Source organism: Cervus canadensis, chromosome 29, assembly GCF_019320065.1.
Source record: "Cervus canadensis isolate Bull #8, Minnesota chromosome 29, ASM1932006v1, whole genome shotgun sequence".
NCBI lineage: Eukaryota > Metazoa > Chordata > Mammalia > Artiodactyla > Cervidae > Cervus > Cervus canadensis.
In genome coordinates this window covers 38,897,111-38,919,951 of record NC_057414.1, presented here as the reverse complement: position 1 = coordinate 38,919,951, position 22,841 = coordinate 38,897,111, and the positions used below count along the sequence as shown (strand labels likewise).

Below are 22,841 nucleotides of genomic sequence, written 5' to 3'. Positions count from 1 at the left end.
CTCTGATTCTTCGGAACATCAGCTCAGAGCAGACCCTGGGCCCTCAGGACTCAAGCGGCCCCACCCCGACCCCGGTCCCCAACCCCTCCTGCCCAGACCACCCAGCCCTGTGTCCTGCCAGCAGGCCGGCTTGGCTCAGCCATGCCACCACCCCAGCCTCTACTGGGGCAGCCCTCTGAGGAAAGCTGGGCTTAGTGGGTCCACAGCAGCCCCCTGCCGGCGTCATTAATCCCCAAAGAAAGTCAAACATTAGCCCGGGCAAACAGCTTACGCCTTATATAATCCCCCCCGGGGGAAGGCGCAAACACAGCTTGTTGGAGTTGAACTGCCAAACCACAGCAGCTGCCAGATCTGGGAAAGAACACGGGCTCCAGCCACATCGACCACCAGCCCCACCAGAGGGAGCAGCCAGGCTCAGCTTCCAGGTGAGGAGGACAGAGACCCACCATGCCCCTGCCCCCAGGGACCCCGGGGAGGCCCCAAGACCAGGCCCTGCTTCCTCAGTGCTTCTGGCCAAGTCCCTTAAGCCCTCTGGGACCTGCTCAGGCCCTTTCGGCTGCCCGGCTATAGTCCGCCAGCCCCAGGAGACAGGCAAAAGCGGGAGGCGCTGGACTTGGGGAGACCTTCTCAACAGGCAACCTGGGTTCTGCCAACCCTGTGTGTCTGCTCAGGGCCACCAAGAACTCTTCCACTTACTCCTGACCTCCATCCTGGGTGGCCCACGTCCAAGACCGAACCCCTTGGTCCCCATGGTGTGGCCTGTACTGCCCCATGCCTGCAGCAGGTGTGACCAGGCTGGCTGGACACACACCCCCACCCACAAGTCCCCACACGCACATCCGAGCTCACATATTCCTGCCCTGACACTCTAGCCTCCCTGTGCCCATCTCTGCAGACACCGCTGTGGACACACGCACCCCTGCGACCCCACATCTGTACACGCAGTCAGGGACGTCTTCACCCACACATAACTCCGTGGGTGCGTGCAGCTGAGCCCCACATCCTTACACACGTCCACATACACGGGCTCACACATGCCCCTGGGCTCACCTTCCCACCTGGGCTTCCACACCCATCCACCTGCGGCCACCCCACCCCCATCGCCTCACGTGCACACATCCCTCTCTCCGGCCTGGTGCCCCCCGCCCGCAGCCCTGGCTCATCCTGCCCGGCACCATGACTTTTGCCGAGCTTGTGGACCGCGTGGCCAGCAACGGGCCGTTCCAGTTCCTGCACACGGTCCTGCTGGGCCTCCCCATCCTCGGCATGGCCAACCACAACCTGCTGCAGATCTTCACAGCCGCCACCCCCACCCACCACTGCCGCCCGCCACCCAACGCCTCCATGGAGCCCTGGGTGCTCCCCATGGGCCGGAACGGGAAGCCTGAGACGTGCCTCCGTTTCGCATATCCATCCAACGCCAGCCTGCCCAATGACACCCAGGGGGCCACGGAGCCCTGCCTGGATGGCTGGACCTATGACGTCAGCTCCAGGGACTCCATCGTGGCTGAGGTATGACCGGGGGCCCGGCCTCTCCCTCCGCTGACAGTCAGCACCGCACACTCGTGGGCAGGGGGGTAGGCAGGGGCCCCAGTCTCCCTAGGACCCGGGGACAGAGCTCTGGGCAGGCAGGGAGGAAGGACCTGGGTGCGGAGGACCAAAAGGTCCTGTCTCTTCACATTCAGAGTATAAACAGCCCATTCTATGCCAGGCATGGTGCCAAGCTCCGGGGAGTCAAAAATGCACCCTCCCTGTTCCCACGGGGTCCACAGTCTAGCAGGGCTAACATCAATTAATGAGAGTACCACACAGGAAATGTCAGATTACAACTTCAAAGTACTTAAGTTTGTGACCTGAGACTGTAGCCTAGCCCTGGGCAGGGAGCAGGGACCGGGGTTGAGGGGGGAGACTTCCCTACAGAAGGGACCCTGGGCTGAGATAAGAGAATCCAGCAAGAGTTAGCCAGGCAATGGGGGAAAGGAGGAAAATTCTGTCTTGCGCCAAGGCCTCAAGGTGGAACAGTGTGTGGAGCAGGGGATGGACGGAGGGGAGGGTTGGAACATACCTGAGCAGACCCAGAAAACATGCCCTCCAATCTCACAGTCTGTCGTGTGTGCACCTCCATTCATTCACAGCTCATTTATCCACAGACTCTTTTACCTGCCATCTCTGGGAATTACAGAGTTAAATCAGGCTCTTCAATGACTTGGAGACTATGTCAGATGAAGAGAGGGGAATGGAAACTGGCGTTTATTGGGGATCTACAAATAACCTGGCATATCTTAGTGTTTGCCCAACACTCCCATAATTTGACCCCTACAATGATATTCTGTTGAAGGTGATTCTATCACCTTTTTCAGATTAAAAAAAAAAAAACAACAACAAGGCTCAGAGAAAGGAAGGGAAAGTTCAGTGCCATAGAGGTGGTCAGCTTCAGAACTGGAATTTTAAAATGAAAAATGCATACTAGGCACAGAGGGACAAGCATTTGTGGCAGTACAAAAGATAGATAGAGGAACCACAGGATTCTAGGGAGGCTTCCTGGAGGAGGTGGCATCTGAGGAGTGAGCAGAGGCCAATGTTTTCGTTCTCCCTTTGGGGAACATGAGACCCCTGAGGGCAAGATCTTGCTTTTGCCCCATTAGAAGAGATGCATTTCAAAGTATTTACCCGGTGCTAGTCCTGTGCTGGGCACATTATGAGCACGGGCTCCTGGAATCCCAGGAGATGACATCTCAGTGAGGGAAGTATTGTTAGTACCTTCAGTTCATAGACCAAGGATCTGAGGCCCAGCCAGGTTCAATGACTCTCCCAGGACCGCATATGATTAGGACCTGGCAGAGAGGAGATTTGAGCCCAGGGCCATCTATGTTCAGAATCTATGATTGCTATTCATTTGTTTAGTGAATGTTTCTTTCTATATAAAGCACTGACCGTGTGCAAGACATTGTCCTAAGTGCGTCATAGATATTAACCCTTCTAACCTTCCTGATGTTATAAGATGTTAATGATAAGCCCATTGTTGCGACGGGGAAACCAAAGCTCAGAGAGTTTAAGCAGCTTGTTCAAGGTCATACCACTAAGGAAGAGGCAGCTGCGGGGTCTGAAGCTCCCAGCTTCAGACCCTTCAGTGCGAGGCCCCTGACCCCAGGGCCGTGCTCCCCGCCATCACTTCTGCTGATTCTCATAGTCCCAGATACTTCCTCCCTGTCATATGTGCTTTTTCTCCCCAGCACCAAGCACAGTGCCTGAAATACATCCAACCAACACGCATGGACAAAGTCAGAGAGCTCATGAGCCTGGCCTGCCCTCCTTTAGCTCGGCTCCAGTGGGCAGGCAGACCCATCCTTCCAGGGTGACCAGAAGCCAGGTAGGGTTAGGCAAGCTTCCCAGGGCAGAGGTTTTCAGCTGCTTTGCTGTATCCCCAGGAGCTGGAACAATGCCTGGCACAGAGAGGTCCTCTGTGAAATAAATATTTGTGTAATGAATGGATACAAGCTTTTATAAACTCAGGGTACTCTGGGAGCCCGGAGGAGGGCATGGAATCTGCCTGGAGGGGGAACCCAGGAGGGCTTGCTGGAGTTTGCAGCACCTGCCCTGAGTGTGAAGGAGGGGTAGGGATTAGGGGGCAGGCTGAAGCAGGCAAGTGCATCCCAGGCAAAAGGAGCAGTGTGCGTGGCGTCAAACACACAGTTACAGAAGCATAAAGAGAGCAAGACAGTCAGGACCGCAAAAGACTGAGGAGGCTGGAGAGGTGGGCAGTGGGGTGTGGAGGCCATGGATGTAGGAAGGAGGAGGGCCTGGCTTGGATGCTAAGGCGAAGGTGCGTCCTCTGTCCCGAAGATAATGGGAACCACTGAATGCTGTTAACCAGGAGCGTGACCTGTTCAGATCACCTTCGAAGGGCGGTCACTCTGACCGCAGGGTGGACAGCAGCTTAGGGAGCGTTTTAGTCCAGCAGCTGGGAGACCCATGAGTCGGCTGCCTTTGGGACCCAGGACCATGACGACAGACATCAGGGACAGTTGGAATAAACACCAGACAGGGTAGGGAGTCAGAATCTCTGGGACTTGGAACCTGAATGACTGTGAGGGTGAGGGACAGGTGTGGGCAGTGCACAGGAGTCAAAGATGTTCCGATACCTGTAAGTTAAGTTTCCAAGTGTATGGGCAGCTTGCTGGACCGCAAGCCAGAACACAGTGCCTAGCTGAGGAAACAAAAAATCCTCCAGGGAGCAATGAAATAATAGCCATAAAATAATACCCCTTACTCTGTGCTCACCCCATGCCAGAAGGCGCTAAGCACTTTGGTTATATGGACTCATTCAATCCTCACAACAACCTTCTGAGGTTATGTCATTTGGGGGGCTTCTTTTGTGGCTCAGCTGGTAAAGAATCTGCCTGCAATGTGCAAGACCTGGGTTTGACCCCTGGGTGGGGACGATCCCCTGGAGAAGGGAAAGGCTACCCACTCCAATATTCTGGCCTGGAGAATTCCATGGTCTAATAGTCCATGGGGTCGCAGAGTCCGACATAACTGAGTGACTTTCACTTCGCTATGCCATTTTTGCAGAAGAGGAAATCAAGGCACAGGTTACTGGCCCAAGGTACCACGTCTGATAAATGCTGGAGCTGAGAGTTAAACGTAGGCAGCGGGACTCCAGAGCCCCCTCTCCCCCTCCCCCACCCCCTGCTCCTGGGGACCGCATCCCCCAACCACTGCACCCTGGGCTAGGTGCTCGGCAGCGCTCAGTGAGTGCTGGGTGAAGGCCATAGCAGCAGGAGGGACTTAGACAGTGCTGACTGTTGGGAAGCCACTTCCCCTCCAGGGCGCACACCTCGAGCTTCAGGGAGCCCAGCCAAGAGCAGACCTTGCAGGTCTGGTATTTGGTCAAGCATCAGCTCTCATCCGTGCCGGCTGAGCTCCCAGTCACCCTTCCGGCAGTCAGAGTCATGTGAATCTACATCCAACCTAGCGCAGGGTTTCACTAGGCCTCGGGGGTCTGCCCCTCTTCTCCTGGTCAGGCCCAGGCTCCCTGAGGATGCTCAGCCAGGAGACCCCACTATCGGGATCCCTGCCCGGTCAGTGGCCAGACCCAACCAAGTGCTGGTGGCAGCCCAGCATGGTCAGACCCCTCTGACTTTTCTGTCTGTGGCTCAAGCCCGTGGCAAATCCATGCTCCATCTGCTTGCAGTGGGATGGGGTTCTGGGCCCCTGCTGTGCAGAGGTAAAGCCGTGGCTGGGCTCACCTGGGGTTCACCCAGGGGTAGGTCTCTGGGGTGGAGGCCAGGCCTGGAGGTGCCAGCCCTGGGGGCAGGGCGGTCATGAGGAAGGCAGTGTCTGCAGCCAGCTCGGTCCAAGTGACCCTGGTTAGAAGCACGGGGCCATCTCCCAGGTGGAGAGCGCTTGACTGAGAGCCAGCGCCAAGCAACAGAGTTCACGTCCTGACTCTGCCACTCACTGGGGATGTTACGGCCCCAGAAGTCTTGGTTTCCTCATCCGTAAAATGGGGTAAGAGAGCAACTGAACTTTAAAAGAGATAATGCAAGGTCAGCATTAGCACAGGGCCCGGCGCCTGCCAGGCGTTCAACTAATGTTCACTGCTGCTGTTGCTCTTACGGTCGTTAATAGAGATGTCCTGAGAAGGAGGGGGTTAGTCCCCTCAGAAGAGTAGGGGGACCCTCAGTAAAATGGGAATCAGCTATCACAGCTCTTCCAGGCTCACCCAGGCCCCCACCCAGCACAAACCTGCACACAGGGCCCGTCTCCACCCCCACAGCTGGGGCCCTGGTGAGTCATCTCCCTCCCCATCTCAGTCCCCTCATCTGTAGAATGGGATCATAAGGACCTTCCCTGTGGAGGGGGTGAGGGTGGGAGGACCGCTCTGGGTCTAGCCAGGAGCACGGGGACTTTCCCTGCCCCCCTCTGATCCCATAAGCTCCCCTGGCAGAGGTGACCGCACATTCCTTTCTCTGGGTTCAGCAGAGACAAGGTTGGAATTTTTCAGAAGGAGCTTTACTAGCACATTAAGAGGAAACAAAGGCCTTTCTTTGAAGTCTGGAGAGTGTGGGGCGTGTGAGTTGTGGTTTCTGGGTTCCCTGGAGAGGAGCCATAGGCCATAGCTTTCACACCACAGAACCCGACCTGTGGGTGCCCAGCTCAGCCTGGAGGCTCCTGAAGGCCTGGGCCTGGCCTTGGATGGGCAGGCCCTCCCCGCTGAGGCACCTGTGATTCCTTTCTGGGCCTGGAGTCTTCCTGTCCTCTCTCCGGGGCCACAGAAATTCTGTTGCCCACACAGGTCCCTGGAGGCCCCAGGTCAGCAGCTGGAGAAGCAGAGAACCCGCTCAGTGGTTCCCCGGAAGTGGGTCTCCACTCTGTGAGGTTGCCCTGCTGAGTCTCTGGTCTTCCTCCATCTCAACCTCCGAATCCCCAGGCTGCCCACCTCCCAGGCCACCTGTCCATCTCTTGTCTCCAGCTGAGCTCCCTCTTCACCCCTACTTGCTCACGCCAGACCCTGCCCTGGGTACCCCTCCAATCATCTCCCATAGGGGGAGCCTCCAATCTGACTCCCCAGTAAAGACTGGGGGGCCCCACCCCAGCCACGTGTCTGGGCCAGTCTGACCCCCCCACGGCAGCCCTCACCTAGGAAACTGTGCTCCTAGGCACGAGGAGCCCCGGAGCCATCCCATGGGCTCTCCAGGGTCATCGAGTGCACCACGAGCACCTACTGTGTGCAGGGCCCTGGGCTGGTACTTTGCATTCCTCCTTTTGCAACCCTTCAAATCTTCTTTTGTGGCCACTGTGAATGTCAGGCGTCCCAGGCGGCGCAGTGGTAAAGGATCCGTCTGCCAATGCAGGAGGTGCAAGAGACGTGGGACCCCTGGGTCAGGAAGATCCCCTAGAGGAAGAAATGGCAACCCACTCCAGTATTGCCTGGAGAATTCCATGGACAGAGGAGCCTGGTGGGCTACAATCCATGGGGTCGCAAAGAGCCAGAGACAAATGAATGACTGAGTGCTGTGAATGTCACCCCTTTTTACAGAAGAATACACTGGGCTCAGATCAAAAAGGTGATTCTCACAGCCATGAGGGTGAGGTCAAGCTTTTGCAGCAAGAGGGTCGGGGGTCCTGACTCCAGAATCCATGCTTTTTCTATTGCATCACATGTCCCGTGAGCACAGGCTTTACAATGACCTGTGACAATAATAATAAAACAGCGATCCCATAGAGGGCCAACTGCTTGCCCCAGTATAGTGCCGGGCACTCTTCCTTCTTTTCTTTACAAGTCTGAGAAGTAAGTATTAGTATTACCCCCATTAGCTCAGACGGTAAAGAATCTGCCTGCAATGAGGGAGACCCAGGTTTCGACCCCTGGGTCAAGAAGTTCCCCTGGAGAAGGGAATGGTAACCCACTCCAGTATTCTTGCCTGGAGAATCCCATGGACAGAGGACCCTGGCAGGGTACAGTCCACGGGGTCACAAAGAGTCGGACACGACTGAAGTGACTTAGCAGGCACTCACACACAGGTAAGGAGACTGAGCCACAGAGAGGTTAAGTAACTGGCCCAGGAACACACAGCTACTAAGCAACAGAGCTGGAGATTCAAACCCTTCTGAGTCTTACCAGGTACCTGGCCCTCTGGCCCTTGCGTCCCAGGGTTGGTTCTATTAGAGGCCCAAGAGTAGATAGAGCCATAGCAATTCTCCCCAGGTCTGAACTGGGTCTAAAGGGCCCCCAACCTAGGGAAGTGTGTTCCCCCTGTCTATTCTCTGGGGTAAGTATGGACCATGTGTGGGGTCCCCTGGCAGAGTCAGCCCATACAGACCCAGCAGTAGCCCCATCCTTCCTTGATGGCTTGCCCTGACTTTTTTTTTTTTCCCCCAAAACCAACACACAGTTGTTACCTCACGGTTTCCAAGGGTCAAAATCTGGGTCCAGCTTCACGGGCTGCTCTGCGTGGGTCTCACAGGCTACAGTCAAGACATCAGTCAGGCTGCATTTCTTCCTGAGTTTGGCCTCTTCTGAGCTCGCCCTGACCATGGTTGTTTGCCCTGACCTTTTATGATAAGCCTTCTATTCTGCCCTCTGAGGGGCCTCCTGGCCTGTGATTTTGCTGCCACTCCAGCTCCTGAGCCTGTCCCTCACCCTTTGAGCCTGAAGTCAGACCAGAGCACTTGGCTCTGGCCTCAGCCACCTCCCCAGCGGTGACTCTGACCCATCCCACGCTAGTGTCTTACGGCGGCGCACGGCCACAGCTCCCTGGACTGAGCCTTTCTCTGGCAGCTCGGGACTCAGCAAAGCACACATCAGGGAGCGGTGGTCAGGGGCACTGGCTAGGGGTCCACAGACCTGAGTTTGAGTCTCTGCCTTGAAATGAACTGAGCTGTACTTGGCCAAGTTACTTACCCTCTGAGCCTCAGGCTCTTTGTCCATAAAATGGAGATAATGATAGTACCCACTTCATAGGACTAGTATGGCATCATTTGCAAAGCTTGCTTCTGAGCATAGTGGGCCCTCTGTTTTCCTCCCATCACCTTTCTGGTTATACATCACTCAGGAAGACATGGCACTGGGCTTCCTGTTCTTCCCTTCCTAAACTCAGCTCCCTAAGGAGTAATCATTCCAAGAAAGGAAAAAGAAGGCCAAGAACAGTGGATAAGATATTGGGAGCAAAATCTCTATGTGGAGCTGCCAAAAGCTGATAGGCAAGAGGCCAGCCCAGGCCATGCCAAGGGCTAGATAGAAGTTGGGTGTCAGCCCCCTCCAATTGCAGGTTACTATTTCCGCTCTGGGTCTCATCAGTAAAATATGTATGTTATTGTTGTTGTTGTTTAGTCACTTAGTCACATCCAACTCTTTTGTGACCCTATGAACTGGAACCCCTCCATGGGATTTCCCAGGCAAGAATTCTGGAGTGGGTTGCCGTTCTCTTCTCTAGGAGGTCTTCCCGACACAAGGATCGAACCCACATCTCCTATGTTGCAGGCAGATTCTTTAACCACTGAGCCACCAGGGAAGTCCCCATTGGTTATTCCTTGGATGAATATTGACATTTTCTGTGCACCAACTACTCTGCTAGCTGCTAGGGATAAAGAGTCCTCCAACGAGACACCTCTGCCCTCGGCAAAGTTATGGCAGTAAATAGGCAGGCATCACGCTGTGTGACCTGTGTCCTCTTGGAGGAGGGGACAGACGCGTGGAGGAAGAAATGAGGACACTGGATTTGCGGGCCAGTCCCAGCCACTCAGAGTCAGCCGGAGGACCTGGAGGCGTCCCTCTTCCCCAAACTCCCTCGCTTCCTGCGAAGAAAGTGAAAAGAGCTCCCTGGGGTGTGTGGTTCTTTGCCCACACTGTTTTACACCCAAAACATTTTCATGCAGCACTTCCAGCAAATGAGATTCTTTGCTTCATTACACAAGTAATTCGGGACGACTGGACCAAGGGTGCGTGTCGGGGATTAGCAGGAGATTAGGCCAGACAGGTGGGCAGGAGTCTGAGCCGGAGGGCTTCATAAATCTGTGTTAATAGAGTTTTCTGTTTAACCAGAGCGCAGGAGAAAGCCAGTGAGTGCTCTAGACAAAGCAGCAACCTGATTTGAGTGGTGTTTCAGAAAGCCACTCTGATTTTATCAGGGAAAGAATGAATAGGAAGGACTGAGGCCGAAGGCCATCAGAGGATTGTTCTGATAACCCTCACTGGGCTCAGGCTCCTCAACTGTCAGGTGAAGATGACAGCAACTCTACATGATAAGGTTGTTGTGATGACTGAAAAAACTAAGGCATGAAAAGTGCTTACTGAGAACAGTGCCTGGTGTGGAGCAAGCCCTCGATAAATGCTATTCTTTTTTTAATTTATTTTATTGAAGTATAGTTGATTTACAATGTTGTGTTACCCATGGACAGAGGAGCCTCACGGGCTTCAGTCCATAAGGTCACAAAGAGTCCAACATGACAGAAGCGACTTAGCACACACAGCTGTGTGTTAGATGTGGAGCAAAATGACTCAGCTCTCCATGTATACATTCCTTTTCATATTTTCCCACGTGGTTTATCCCAGGATATTGACTATACAGTGCTACACAGTAGGACCTTGTTGTTTATCCATTCTTTATATAATAATTTGCGTCTGATAATTGCAAACTCCCCATCCATCTCTTCCCCACCTCCCTCCACAACCGCAAGTTCTCTATGGCTATGAGTCTGCTTCTGTTTCGTAGACAGCTTCATCTGTATCATGTTTTAGATTCCACATATAAGTGATAGCACATGGTATTTGTCTTTCTCTTTCAGATTTTTTCACTTGGCTGAGTAGTATTCCTTGTATATGTATACTGTATCTTCTTTGTCCATCCATCAATGGACATTTCAGTTGTTTCCGTGTTTTGGCTATTTTGAATAGTGCTGCTATGAAGGGGTACATGCAACTTTTTGAATTATAGTTTTGTCCAGATAAATGCCCAGGAGTGGGATTGTTGGATCATGTGACATCTCTATATTTAGCTTTTTGAGGAATCCTCATACTGTTTTCCATAGTGACTGCACCAATTTAATTTCCCGCCAATGATGTAGGAGGTTTCGCTTTTCTCCACACCCTCTCCAGCATTTGTTATTTGTCGACCTTTTAATGATGGCCATTTTGGCTGATGTGAGGTGATACCTCATTGCCGTTTTGGTTTGCATTTCTCTAATAATTAGCAATGTTGGAGCATCTTTTCATGTGCCTGTTGGTCAACTGTATGTCTTCTTTGGATCTTGTGCCCATTTTTCGATTGGGTTGTTTGTCTTGTGTTATTGAGTTGTATGAGTTGGTCACATATTTTGGAAATGAAGTGCTTGTCAGTCTCATCGTTTGCAAATATTTTCTTCCACTCCATAAGCTATCTTTGCATTTTGTTTATGGTTTCCTTTGCTGTGCAAAAGCTTGTAAATTTCATTAGGTCCCATTACTTTTGTTTCTACTGAGTATTGGCTGTTATTCTTAATCCAAGTATAAGAGGATGGTGTCTGCTCTGAGAGATAGCAGTAGTGGAAATAGAAGAATCCAGATTCAAGAACTATTAAGGGATTTCCCTAGTGATCCAGTGGATAAGACTGTGCTTCCACTGCAGGGGCACGGGTTTGATTCCTTTTAGGGAACTAAGATCCCACATGCTGCTGGGGCAGACAGAAAAAAAGAAGAAAGAAATATTAAAAAGTTAGAAACTGGAGGATCAAGCAATTGTAACATGGGAGAGGAAGGAGTCAAAAAAAGGCTGCCGATCACTGTGATTCCGACCTGACAGGGAGTGGGTAACGAGTGTCATTGACTCTACTTTCCAGATAGAGATTTCAAGTAGACAGCTAAATCATTGGGTCTCAAGGGCAGAAAAAAAGGTTGGGCTAAAGAGAGGGATTTGGAGTCTTCACCATAAAATAGTCATTGAAGTCACAAAAACAGATGGTATTTCCTGGGATAGTGAATAAAAAGAGGAAGATCCAAGAGGAGCCCTGGGACACCTTCAAGGGATAGAGAGAAAGGAGACCACAGACGGAGATAAAGAAGGAAGACCAGGGGGAAGGAGAGGTCAGCGGGGTCAGGGGCTGCCAAAGGGAAGTCAGGTCGGGAACCAGAAGGTTCCACTGGGTTTGGGGAGCAGAGTTTCAGTGGCGTGGCGGGGACAGGCTTGGGAAACGAGTGGGACATGAGGACGGGTAACAGCAAGGGTGGTTCCCTGTTCCCAAGATTTGGCTTTGAAAGGAAGAGAGAAATGGAGTGACTGTGGAAGGGAAGAGGGCTCTGAGATGGAGAGACTGGAGCACATGCAAATGCAGATGGGGAGGAGTCTGGAGAGGCAGAGAGAGAAAGAGAGATGAAGGTGTGGGCTGGAGGAACGTCCCCTGGAGGAGAGAGGCCGCAGGCAGAGGGACCCGCCTTGAGTATGAGAGGATGGGGAGCAGACACACAGGGAGCCACTGGACTCAGGTGAGCCTGCAGAGCTTGAGAACAGACCTGGGTGTGTGACAGCTGAACTGACAAGAAGCCATATGGCAGGGACCCAAGGAGCCCCGGGCCAGGTGGAAGGGGACTAAGCGAGGGGAAGCCAAGGGAGGGCGCTGGGAGAGCGAGCGCACTCACGGGGCCCAGGCTGAGCACAGCGGAGAGGCCGGGCTGGACTGAGCTGCCTGGCCCCCTCTCTCTCCCGTGCAGTGGGACTTGGTATGCAACTCCGGCAAACTGAAGGAGCTGGCCCAGTCTATCTTCATGGCGGGCATACTGATTGGGGGGCTCGTGCTGGGAGCCCTGTCTGACAGGTGAGACGTGGGGGCCCCGCAGTGGGGGCCCAACTCATGGAGACCTCCTTACCCTCTCTCTGTACCACCCATGCACTCCCAAAGAGGCAAAGAGCTGGGGGAGGTGGGTGAGAGGGTCCCTGCTGTGTGGCCAGCCCCTTCCAGGGCCACTGCCTACCCTCTGCTCTCAAACCTCTACAAGCTGAGTCTTCCAGGCTCCCCAGAGCTGGGGCCCAGCCTCAAGGTGTCCAGACACAGTAACCACTGTGTAGCCGTGTAGGTGGATGGATGAATGGCTTGGAGAAGAGTGGTCCTTTGAACCCCGTTCAGGCAACTAAGCTGGGGGTAGAGTAGATCACTCATTAACCCAAACATCTAACTGCAAACTTGTCAACAAAAATAGCAATTACCAGCAAGGCTCTGTCCCGGGAAGGAGTTACATGCCCTGCCTGGCCCTTTGGGAGGTGGAGGGGTGGGGTCCAGCCCTTTGCCCTGAGGCCTGCAGAGTCACTCTCCTTGGCTGGCTCACAGCCGCTAACATCCCTCTTCTTCTTCGAGCTGCAGGTTTGGCCGCAAGCCCATCCTGACCTGCAGCTACCTTCTGCTGGCGGCCAGCGGCTCAGGCGCAGCCTTCAGCCCCACCTTCCCCACCTACACAGTCTTCCGCTTCCTGTGTGGCTTCGGCATCTCAGGCATTACCCTGAGCACCGCCATCCTGAGTGAGCCGCAGGGGGAAGGGGCAGGGACCAAGAATTTGGGAAGCAGCCAGCCTGAAGCTGAGAGTGGGGTCTGGGCCCAGCTCAGCCTGGGTGGCCTTGGTCAAGGCCCTGCCCCTCTCAGGACCCCAGAAGCCCACTCTGAACAAAACAAGCATAATAGCAGCAGCTTCAGTACTGAGGACTTACCCTGGCCTGGCACCTGCCAGGTACATGATTTCGTTCAGTCCACAAACACAAGTAGATAAAAACAAAGGAACTCATCTGCCGCTGGAGAGGCAGTCAAGAATGTGGGCTTAGGGGGACTTCCCTGGTGGTCCAGTGCTTAGGAAGCCACCTTGCCAGGCAGAGGACATGGGTTCCATCCCTGGTCAGGGAACTAAGATCCCGCATGCCTTGGAACTACTGAGCCTGGGGCTCTGGAGCCCAAGTGCCACAACTAGAGAGCCTGAGCTCCTCAAGGAAGATCCTATGTGCTGCCACCAAGACCCAACACAGTCAAATTAAAAAAAAAAAAAAAAAAGGATGTGGGCTAGGAAATCAGACAAACCTACATTTGTGTCCTGCATCTTGAGCCTCAGTCACAGCATCTCTAAAATGGGGGTGATGAAACTTTAGGGTCAGGTCAGATCAAGCAGCCAGGAGGGGACAGGAACTGATACCCCTTCTCTGGAGGTGCCCAGGACCCACTAGGGTTTTAACCGGGTCCTTGGGTTCCTCCTGCAGATGTCGAGTGGGTGTCCACCCGAATGCGGGCCATCAAGTCGATTGCAGTCGGTTACTTCTACACCATTGGCCAGTTCATTCTGCCCGGCCTGGCCTATGTCATTCCCCAGTGGCGCTGGCTCCAGCTATCCGTGTCCATTCCCTTCTTCGCCTTCTTCCTATTGTCCTGGTACGTGGCCCCTCTTCTTCAGCCCCCTCCTTGGGCCCACAGGGATCAAATAGGAGGAACCCATGCCTGACCGGCCTGGCTGATTCTGTCTCTTAAGACACCCTGAGACGGTCAGAAAGGGGGTTTCTGGGAAGCAGAACTGCACACAGAGGTGTGTCTCTGGAGGGAGGGCCCGGGGAGGACCCAGGGCCGTAGAAAACGAGGGTAAGTTGCTGTGATTGGTAGGGGGGCAGGCCAGAAAGCAGAGAGGCCTCAGCTTCACATGGAGGAACAGAGAACACCTCTGAAGATGCCTGGGGTGCTGAAAGGCCTGACCAAACTTCTGTTTGTGACACAGTCACACAGAAGGACAGACCCAAGCAGATGGGGATGAGATACAGGGGGAGGTGACTGCGTGGGAAGGAGGAGCCTGGGGCATTTTGAAGGAAAAGATCTGAGAGTTCAGGGACTCCTGGATTTGAGGTATAAAAGAAAGGAAAGGAGGAACTTACCTGGTGGTCCAGTGGTTAAGAGTCTGTGCTTCCACTGCAGGGGGCACGGGTTCCATCTCTGGTCGGGGAAGTTCCACATGCTGAACAGTGTGGCAAAAAAAGGAAAAGAAAGCTCCAACTTGAGAACCTGGGAGAATCAAGGAGTCTGATTCAGTGATGAAGACAGGAAACCAAATTGTAGGTAGTAGTTGATAGCAGGACCCAAAGAATAGGAAATAATGAACAAGCTCAGGAGCAGAAGTGAAGTCTTAGAGGACCCTTTATCCAGCACTTACTATATGTGAGGCCCTGTTCTGGGCATCAATCCACATCATCCCGACCCTTACAGCCTCTGTGTGTGAAGGGTGCATTAGTATTCCCATTTTACAGATAAGTCAACAGAGGTTCAATGAGGTGAAGCAATCTCTGAAGGTTGCACAAAAAGACAGAGGACTGGAATGGGGCCTCCATCTGAAAATGAAAATAAGCTCCCAGGCAGATGGGCAATCTTGCAGTGAGAGATACGGTCAGAGGGTCCAGGGTGGAGCTGGGCATATCCACAGCCTAGGATGGGAGCTGAGAGTCAGGAGGCAAAATAAGGGTCAGCAGGCCCCTTCGTTGTGTGACTTGAGACAAGCTTCACCCATTCTAAGCCTCAAGATTTTCCTAGGCAAAGTGGAGATACTAATGCCTCTCACCCAGAGCCTGGCCCATAGAAAGGTTCACTAATTGTCATTATTTTCCGGAAGAGGAGGATGGAATCTAGACCCTGGCTATGGGGTTTGGGAGGAAGTCATGGATCATGCTGGCAGGCGCAGGCTGAGAAGACTATCAGAAACAAGACCACAAGACCAGAAAGGCAGGTAGCAATGGGCCCAGTAGGCTGCCACTACCATCTGGACCAAAGGTCTGAAGCCAGGTGACCAGTGTCCACTCCCCAGAGGGTCTCACTGGAGCCAGGTCCTTGGTGCCTGTGGGGTCACAGCTAGAGCAGACCCCACCTGGGATCAGACTTTTCCAAGCATCCCTCCTGTCTCCCCACACCTCTGCCTCCTGCATTTCTCTTCATCTTAGTGACCCTCAGGGATTGCTCAGAGTGAACCCACCCCAAAAGGACAGCCCAGGGGTGGGGGAGAGTGAGGCTGGCCACACACTTGCCAACTCCAAGCTCCCCTGCTGCCCTTGCAAACCCCCTCACCCCAGCCCCTGCCGCACCCAGCAGAGTTGGAGAATCAAAGAGTGCTTGGACCTACTCCCTAGACTACAACCCTGAACTTAGCACTTAGCACCTTTCCTAAGATGCCCTGGGGCTGCAGCCCTGCCCCACCTTCTCCTAGGACTTGGAATTTGGCCCAAGGAAGGCTGGGTGGGTGAATGTGCAAGACCCTCCAGCCGTCCAGTCTCGAAAGTGCCGTCCCTTCCCCAGGCCCCACCTGCCTTGGCCTAGGATTCAAGGGTCCTAGCTCAGAAAGACACCCAAGGACAACAAACAGCCCAGGTTGCAAGGGGGCGGGGGGGGAGTGCAGGGGAAAGGCTCTTCTGGAAAGGGAAGAAGAGATCTCTGGAACTTGTGTTGGCTGCAGGCAGCCCAGGTACAAAGCTTGGTCAAGTTTAAATTCCATGAAATCTGTAGTAAGGCAGCTTGGGTTTCTGGGCCTCCTTGCCCTTGACTCTGGCGCATGATCTCTTTCCAGCCTCTCAAAAGAACTTCTGGCGTTGGGAAGTTGGGGGCAGGGAGACACTGTGACTTGCTTCTGGCCCTCAGGTGGCAACCAGAGTCCATCCGCTGGATGGTCCTGTCTGGAAGATCCCCCAAGGCCCTGAAGACACTCCGGCAGGTGGCAGCCTTCAACGGGAAGAAGGAGGAAGGAAAGAAACTCAGCCTGGAGGTAGAGGCTGAGGGATTATGGTCTGGGGCAGGAAGCCAGGCTCTGCTATTGAGCTATCCTCTTTCTCTTGCCTCCATTTCCTCTGCCCACAAAGCTACCTCTGATGAGCTAAGCAAGCTTCTTTAAAGCCACCAGGCCTGCACTGCCTTCTCTTCTTCCTGCTGCCCACCAGCTGGTCACTAATGGCACCCCTCCCCTTCCTCTGCCCCAAGGAGATCAAACTCAACACGCAGAAGGAAGTGGCCTTGGCCAAGGCCAAGCGCAGCGTAGCTGACCTGTTCCGGACACCCATCCTGCGCCGAATGACCTTCTGTCTTTCCCTGGCCTGGTAACCCACCACCCCCTCCTGCCCACACCCCAGCACCCCTGCCGAGCAGGTGTCATGAACAAGGCCTCTGACAGGCTGACCTACAGACAAGGCCTGAGTACCTGCAAGAAGAGTAGAGGTATTCCCTCCTCGGAGCTGCCCCAGCCCAGCCTCAACCCCAGAGATCTCTCGCATCCCTGCCCCACAGACAAGTCCAGCCATCAGGGTCTGCTTTCCCCTGGGGTCACACCCACCTCACCCACAAGGCAGCTGCTCCACACCCCTTCACCGGCTCATACCTCACAATGTGATCTGCGCCTCTCTATTCTTGCCTCCCACCCCAACTGGTCCAGCACTGCTCTCTGGGACCCCACAGAACAAGGCGGGTGCTCAGAGTTGCAAGATTTAACAACAGAAATCATGTTTCTCCTGAATCTTCTCTTTTGCCCGCCATCCCACCACTCCTTCAAAGCCCTTTCTGCAGCCTGGTTCTGAGTTCCTTCTCCATCCTGGCCATCACCACGTGGAAAGCATTTACTGTGTCCAGGAATGCTTGCCCTCAAAGAGGACTCCCACAACTCTGAGAGGCAGAAAGGAGGCATCTCACTCAAGAGCACAGCCCTGGGGACGTTCTCCTCCCCCATTCTGAGTGCTAGACCATTACCCAACCGAAACAGATCATTTGCTGCCTCCAGGATCAATATCCTCTGGAGTCAATTATATAGCACTCCTCACCCTAATTTAGCCCACGCCCATGTCAGACATAACCAATCAATCCCAGCACGCTCTCACTGAGCCCAGACCGGATCTCAAAGGCCGCAAAACGGCACTGAAGCAGACCCTATCAATCCATTGCAGCTGCGGCAAGAAATGAAACTCTTCATCATCCTGTTGACCCAATGAGCAATGTGGGGGGAGAGGCCCCCAGCTGGCTGTGGGTCCTAACCGATCACTCTCTGCCCCTCAGGTTTTCCACTGGTTTTGCCTACTACAGTTTGGCTATGGGCGTGGAGGAATTTGGAGTTAACCTCTACATCCTCCAGCTCATCTTTGGCGGGGTCGACGTCCCAGCCAAGTTCATCACTATGCTGGCCATAAGCTATCTGGGCCGGCACACCACCGAGGCTGCTCTTCTGCTCCTAGCAGGAGGGTGCGTCCTGTCTCTCATCTTTGTGCCTGCAGGTGAGAAGCTGGCACTACCCCCAGAACCCTCTGAGAGAGGATGACCTATGTCTGTGGGCTTTGCAGGCTGGGAGTAAGGTTCCAGGGACTCCAGTTCTGCGGGATCTGCCTCTCTCTTACCTTCAGCAGGGCCCTGTGCTCTCTGGGGCCCAGGTTTCTCATCTAGAAAATAACTCAGTTGGGCTAGGTGCTATCAAAGATCCTTTCCAGACCTGACTCAGACAGGGCAGAGTATGGTGGTGTCTGCACCACGTGAGGAATTGCATGGCCTGAGTGACTTGGTTGCAGAAAACGAGCTTGGATGGGGAAACATCAGAGCCCAGTGACCAAGAAACACTCTGCAGCGTATTTCACCATGACCTTGGAAAAGCCAATCTTACTTTATATTGATTTATGTGGGGGGGTTTCCCAGGCAGCGCTTGTGGTAAAGAACCTGTCTGCCGATGCAGGAGACATAAGAGACACGGGTTCGATCCCTGGGTGGGGAAGATCCCCTGGAGGCGAGCATGGCAACCCACTCCAGTATTCTTGCTTGGAGAATCCCAGGGACAGAGAAGCCTGGTGGGCTACAGTCTTAAGGGGTTGCAAAGAGTCAAACATGACTGAAGCTACTTAGCACAGATGCACACACGGGTTAACACACCAACATCCTCCCAAAGGAGCAGGACTAAACAGATACAACAAACTATGAGAATAGGGAATCAGAGTCAGGGAAAGACCCAAAGGCAGCAGCACAGAAGCCCACACAACCCTGGAATAGCAGAGGGGCTATTAGCCGGCTTTAAGTTTGGATCTGAGCTTCCCAGCAACCAAAACTAAAAGGGAGAGGAGGTCTCTGAGGAGTGAGAACACTCAGGGACTCCTGAGCCCCAAAGCTCACCTTGTTTTCTTTCCTCTGCAGACTTGATGACCCTGAGGACAGTACTGGCTGTGTTTGGGAAGGGATGTTTGTCCGGCTCCTTCAGCTGCCTCTTCCTCTTCACGAGCGAGCTATACCCCACAGTCACCCGGTAGGTGCTGGGCATGGGGCCGGCCCAGCCAGAGGACACAGGGGCAGGTGGAATTGTGGACCTGGTCCAGGGGTCCCAGAGCCGTTCTCTGAGAATGCATGCACAGGCTGCCAACCTCTGCTCTGAACTCTCCCAGGCAAACAGGTATGGGCATAAGTAATATGTGGGCCCGCGTGGGAAGCATGACAGCCCCCTTGGTGAAAATCACGGGGGAGCTGAAACCCTTCATCCCCAATGTCATCTTTGGGAGCATCGCCCTCCTGGGAGGCAGCGCAGCCCTCTTCCTGCCTGAGACACTCAATCGGCCCTTGCCAGAGACTATTGAGGACGTAGAAAACTGGTCAGTCCCCTGCCTCTGGCCCCAGCAGTCCTCCTCCGCGCGGAAGCCCAGGGCTTTTCCTGAGCTCTCTTTCTCTAGGTCCCAGCGGGCAAAGAAGTCAAAGCAGGAGCCAGAAGCAGAAAAGGCATCCCAGAGGATCCCTCTGCAGCCTCATGATCCGGGCCTGGGCCCCAGCTGAAGGCAACAGACCCTCATTTCCCTGCCCTCCACAAACAAATCCCAGCCAGGTCCTTGCCTGTCTCTGGGCTCTGAGGACACCTTGGGGAGGGCCCTGGGCACATCCATGCTCCTAGGACATAGTCTTCTGAGACCTTCCGGGAGTCATCTCCACCACCACTGGAGCCCCCTCAACCCAGCCCGGGCCAGTTCAAAGGTTTGGCCACAGGCCTTTGCACACCCCACCTTGCCCCCACCCTCCCCACAGCCCAGACCCTGCCATTCTTCTGTCCAGCCTTTCCCCACTGGCCACTTCCCTCATTGTTTCCACCCGCTTCCCCTTCTTGTGCCCACCCATTTCTTCAACAAGAGGTTTCAATAAATGGCAATGAAGAACTCAAGCCCTGCTGCTCAGGAATTGGGGTGGGAAAGGGGGAAGGCCCCGGTATGGACATGTGAGCATGCAATTCTGTTCATCTGCACTGGCGTGTACATGCCAGGTACATGCAGGTACAGGTATATAGGTGCGTGTGAGCTGATATGAACGTGTGTGTGTAATATGAGCACACCAAGGTGTGTATACACCAAGCCTGTATTAGTCTATTCTGATTGCTATAACAACATGCCACAGACCAGATCCTTTAAACAACTTCTTCCTCACAGTCCTGGAAGCTGGAAAGTCCAAGATCAAAGTGATTGCAGGCTCAGTTTCTGGTGTCCATGCCAGTGGGATGGACAGAGGCACATGCCTCCTGGTGGGGGGCCTCCTTCTTGACTTGCAGATAATCAGATACCTTCTCACTCTGTCCTCGCATGGCAGAACAAGGAGAGATAAAGCAAGCTTTCTGGTTTCTCTCCTACTAAGGGCACTAATCCCATCATGAGGGCCCCAGCCCCATGACCTCATCTAAACCTAATTACCTCTCAAAGATCCCACCTCCTAGTACAACCACATTATTGTTGTTCAGTCACTAAGTCATGTCTGATTATTTGCAACCCCATGGGCTGCAGCACACAAGGCTTCCCTGTCCTTCACTGTCCCCCAGAGTCTGCACAAACTCATGTCATGGAGTCAATGATGCCATCCAACCATCTCATTTTCTGTCACCCCCTTCTCCTCCTGCCATCAATCTTTCCCAGCATCAGTGTCTTTCCCAGTGAGTCGGCTCTTCCCATCAGGTCGCCAAAGGATTGGAGCTTCAGCTTCAACATCAGTCCTTCCAGTGATTATTCAGGGTTGATTTCCTTTAAGATGGACTGGTTGGATCTCCTTGCAGTCCAAGGGACTCTCAAGAGTCTTCTCCAGCACCACAGTTCAAAAGCATCAGTTCTTCGGGGTTCAGCCTTCTTCATGGTCCAACACTCATGTCCATACATAACTATTGGGAAAACCATAGCTTTGACTATATGGACCTTTGTCGGCACCACCACATTAGGGGTCACAAAACAGTCTATGGCAAATCTTGTCCTTGGAAATACCACGTGTGTATCTACATGTCCCATTAGGCAAGTGATCACTCACATGAACAAGCCCAGAGTGGCTGCAAACAGATTGCAGGGCTCCTGCAATCATGACCTCCTTCTGCCTGATCACTCCAAGTCTCTGATCCAAGTCCCAGCCCTGCACCCACCAGGTATCTTTGTCTCCTATTTAACCAAGAAAACTGCAGCCATAACTGAACCCATCGATGTCTGCCACCATGTTTCCCAAGTTTGTCCCAATCACAGGAGAAAATCCAGTCTTCTCATTGGGCTCTGTGTCCAGCCTCTCCCACCAGCAGCCATCTGCTTTCCCTTGGGTCTCTGCCCTTTCTCTCTCTCCTAGCTCCTTCCCATCACCAGTTAAATAAACCCAAATCTCTCCTATCTTAACACAAGCCAACCCACCAACCTTCCTTGGATGCCGTTTCTCCCTCCACAGCCACACTATCTCTTTCTCCCTTCAAAGCCAAACTTCACAAAGTTCCTGTCTGCCTCCCCTGCCTCCACTTTCTAACCTCATCCAAACTGTGCTCTGGCCCCCACTCTTCTCTGAAATTGTTTTCACCCAGGACAGTCGTCACCCCCTGTGCCAAATCCATAGGTCACTTGTCATCCCTCATCCTACTTGATCTCACAGAAGATTTCATTCTATTGGTCATGCCTTCCTCCTTGGATTCTGAGATGCCATGTGCTTGCAGCTCCCTCCCACACTCTGGCTGCTCCTTCTCAGTCTCTTTTGGGTTTTTTCCTGTAAAGGCTACAGCAATCACTTTGTCTGTCCTTCACCTACCCCTTCCTCAAGGGTCTACATTCCGCAGAACTTCTTAACTGAATGGTTAACGTGACCCTGCACCTCTGATCATGATTGGTTGGACCAGAAAGCACTCTGGATCCACATCTCATTAATCACATGTTCCTTCCTGGGCTGGGATTTGGGCCATGGAGGTTCTAGTTCATCTTTGTGTCTTGTCCTGGGAAAGCAAGTTAGCATGAGGGTAGGCTGGCTCAGATAAAAGCAGAACAGAAAAAATCAGTTGCATAGAAGGAATAAAGCAGGTGCACAGAGAGAAAAAGACAACATGAGCCCAGATAAACAGATAAGCAAATGGTAAGACTATTTACATTGGTTTTTAATGGATTCCAGGTCCCAATTCCTCTCAACCCTGGATGCACTTTCAGCCCCTGGTTTCTATCAAATATTTTGAATTCTCTGAATAAATTCCTTTCTTTGTAACCAAACAGTTATAACCAAAATAACCAAACAATTCCAAAAGCAATTCCTTTATCATCTCTTAAGGCTACATTTTCCAAAACCCTTTAAATGGACCTCTTCCTCTAGGGTTCTTTGTCAGCATTGTCCAGTGAAAATATAACGCAAGCCACTTGTGTAATTTTAAAATTCCTAGTAACTGTTTTTTAAGTTAAATACAGACTTGAGAGTAATCAGCTTTCAAAAAGATGAAATTAATCTTAATACTGTAATATTTTTGTTTAATGCAAATATATCTATATATTATCATTTTATCATGTTAAATATAAAAGTTAACAGTGAGATATTTTATAGCTTTAATTCATACTAGTCCTCAGAATCTATATGCATTTTGCCCTAATAGCATATCTCAATTCAGATCAGCTCAATACTAGCACTCAGGAGTAGCTAACAGCTACCATACTAGACAGCTCAGAACACATGTTCAGTTGCTCAGCTGTATCTGACTCCTTGCAGCCCATGCACTGCAGCACTCCAGGCTTCCCTGTCCTTCACTATCTCCCAGCATGTTTTGTTCAGACTCATGTCCATTGCATCGATGATGTCATCCAACCATCGCATCCTCTGTTGTCCCCTTCTCCTCCTGCCATCAATCTTTCCCAGCATCAGGGTCTTTTCCATTGAGACGACTCTTCACATCAGATGGCCAAAGCATTGGAGCTTCAGCTTCAGCATCAGTCCTTCCAATGAATATTCAGGGTTGATTTCCTTTGGGATTGACTGGTTTGATCTCCTTGCTGTCTAGGGACTCTCAAGACACTGCAGAGCTTCAGCTGTCAGCCACAGAGCTAATTACTCTCAAGTCTGTATTTAGATATACTCTTAAATCCAGAAAACTTAGTAAACTAGATCAT

The 22,841-nt window shown here is 52.8% G+C and overlaps 1 protein-coding gene across 2 annotated transcripts; it reads left to right on the top strand.

The window, feature by feature from the left end:
* The first annotated feature begins 287 nt into the window (after positions 1-287).
* Positions 288-19,636, top strand: SLC22A8 (solute carrier family 22 member 8). 2 transcript variants are annotated; one of them, XM_043452363.1, is made up of 11 exons: positions 288-425; positions 1,153-1,512; positions 12,188-12,291; positions 12,835-12,989; positions 13,713-13,881; positions 16,117-16,240; positions 16,453-16,568; positions 17,515-17,729; positions 18,631-18,739; positions 18,876-19,079; positions 19,158-19,636. In XM_043452363.1, exons 2-11 carry the CDS (start codon positions 1,177-1,179, stop codon positions 19,255-19,257), a joined length of 1,632 nt encoding a protein of 543 aa, XP_043308298.1. In that variant the 5' UTR covers positions 288-425; positions 1,153-1,176; the 3' UTR covers positions 19,258-19,636. The 2 variants fall into 2 exon arrangements, with proteins under 2 accessions (XP_043308298.1, XP_043308299.1); XM_043452364.1 differs by lacking the exons at positions 288-425; positions 1,153-1,512 and adding an exon at positions 11,847-11,962.
* Positions 19,637-22,841: the final 3,205 nt, after the last annotated feature.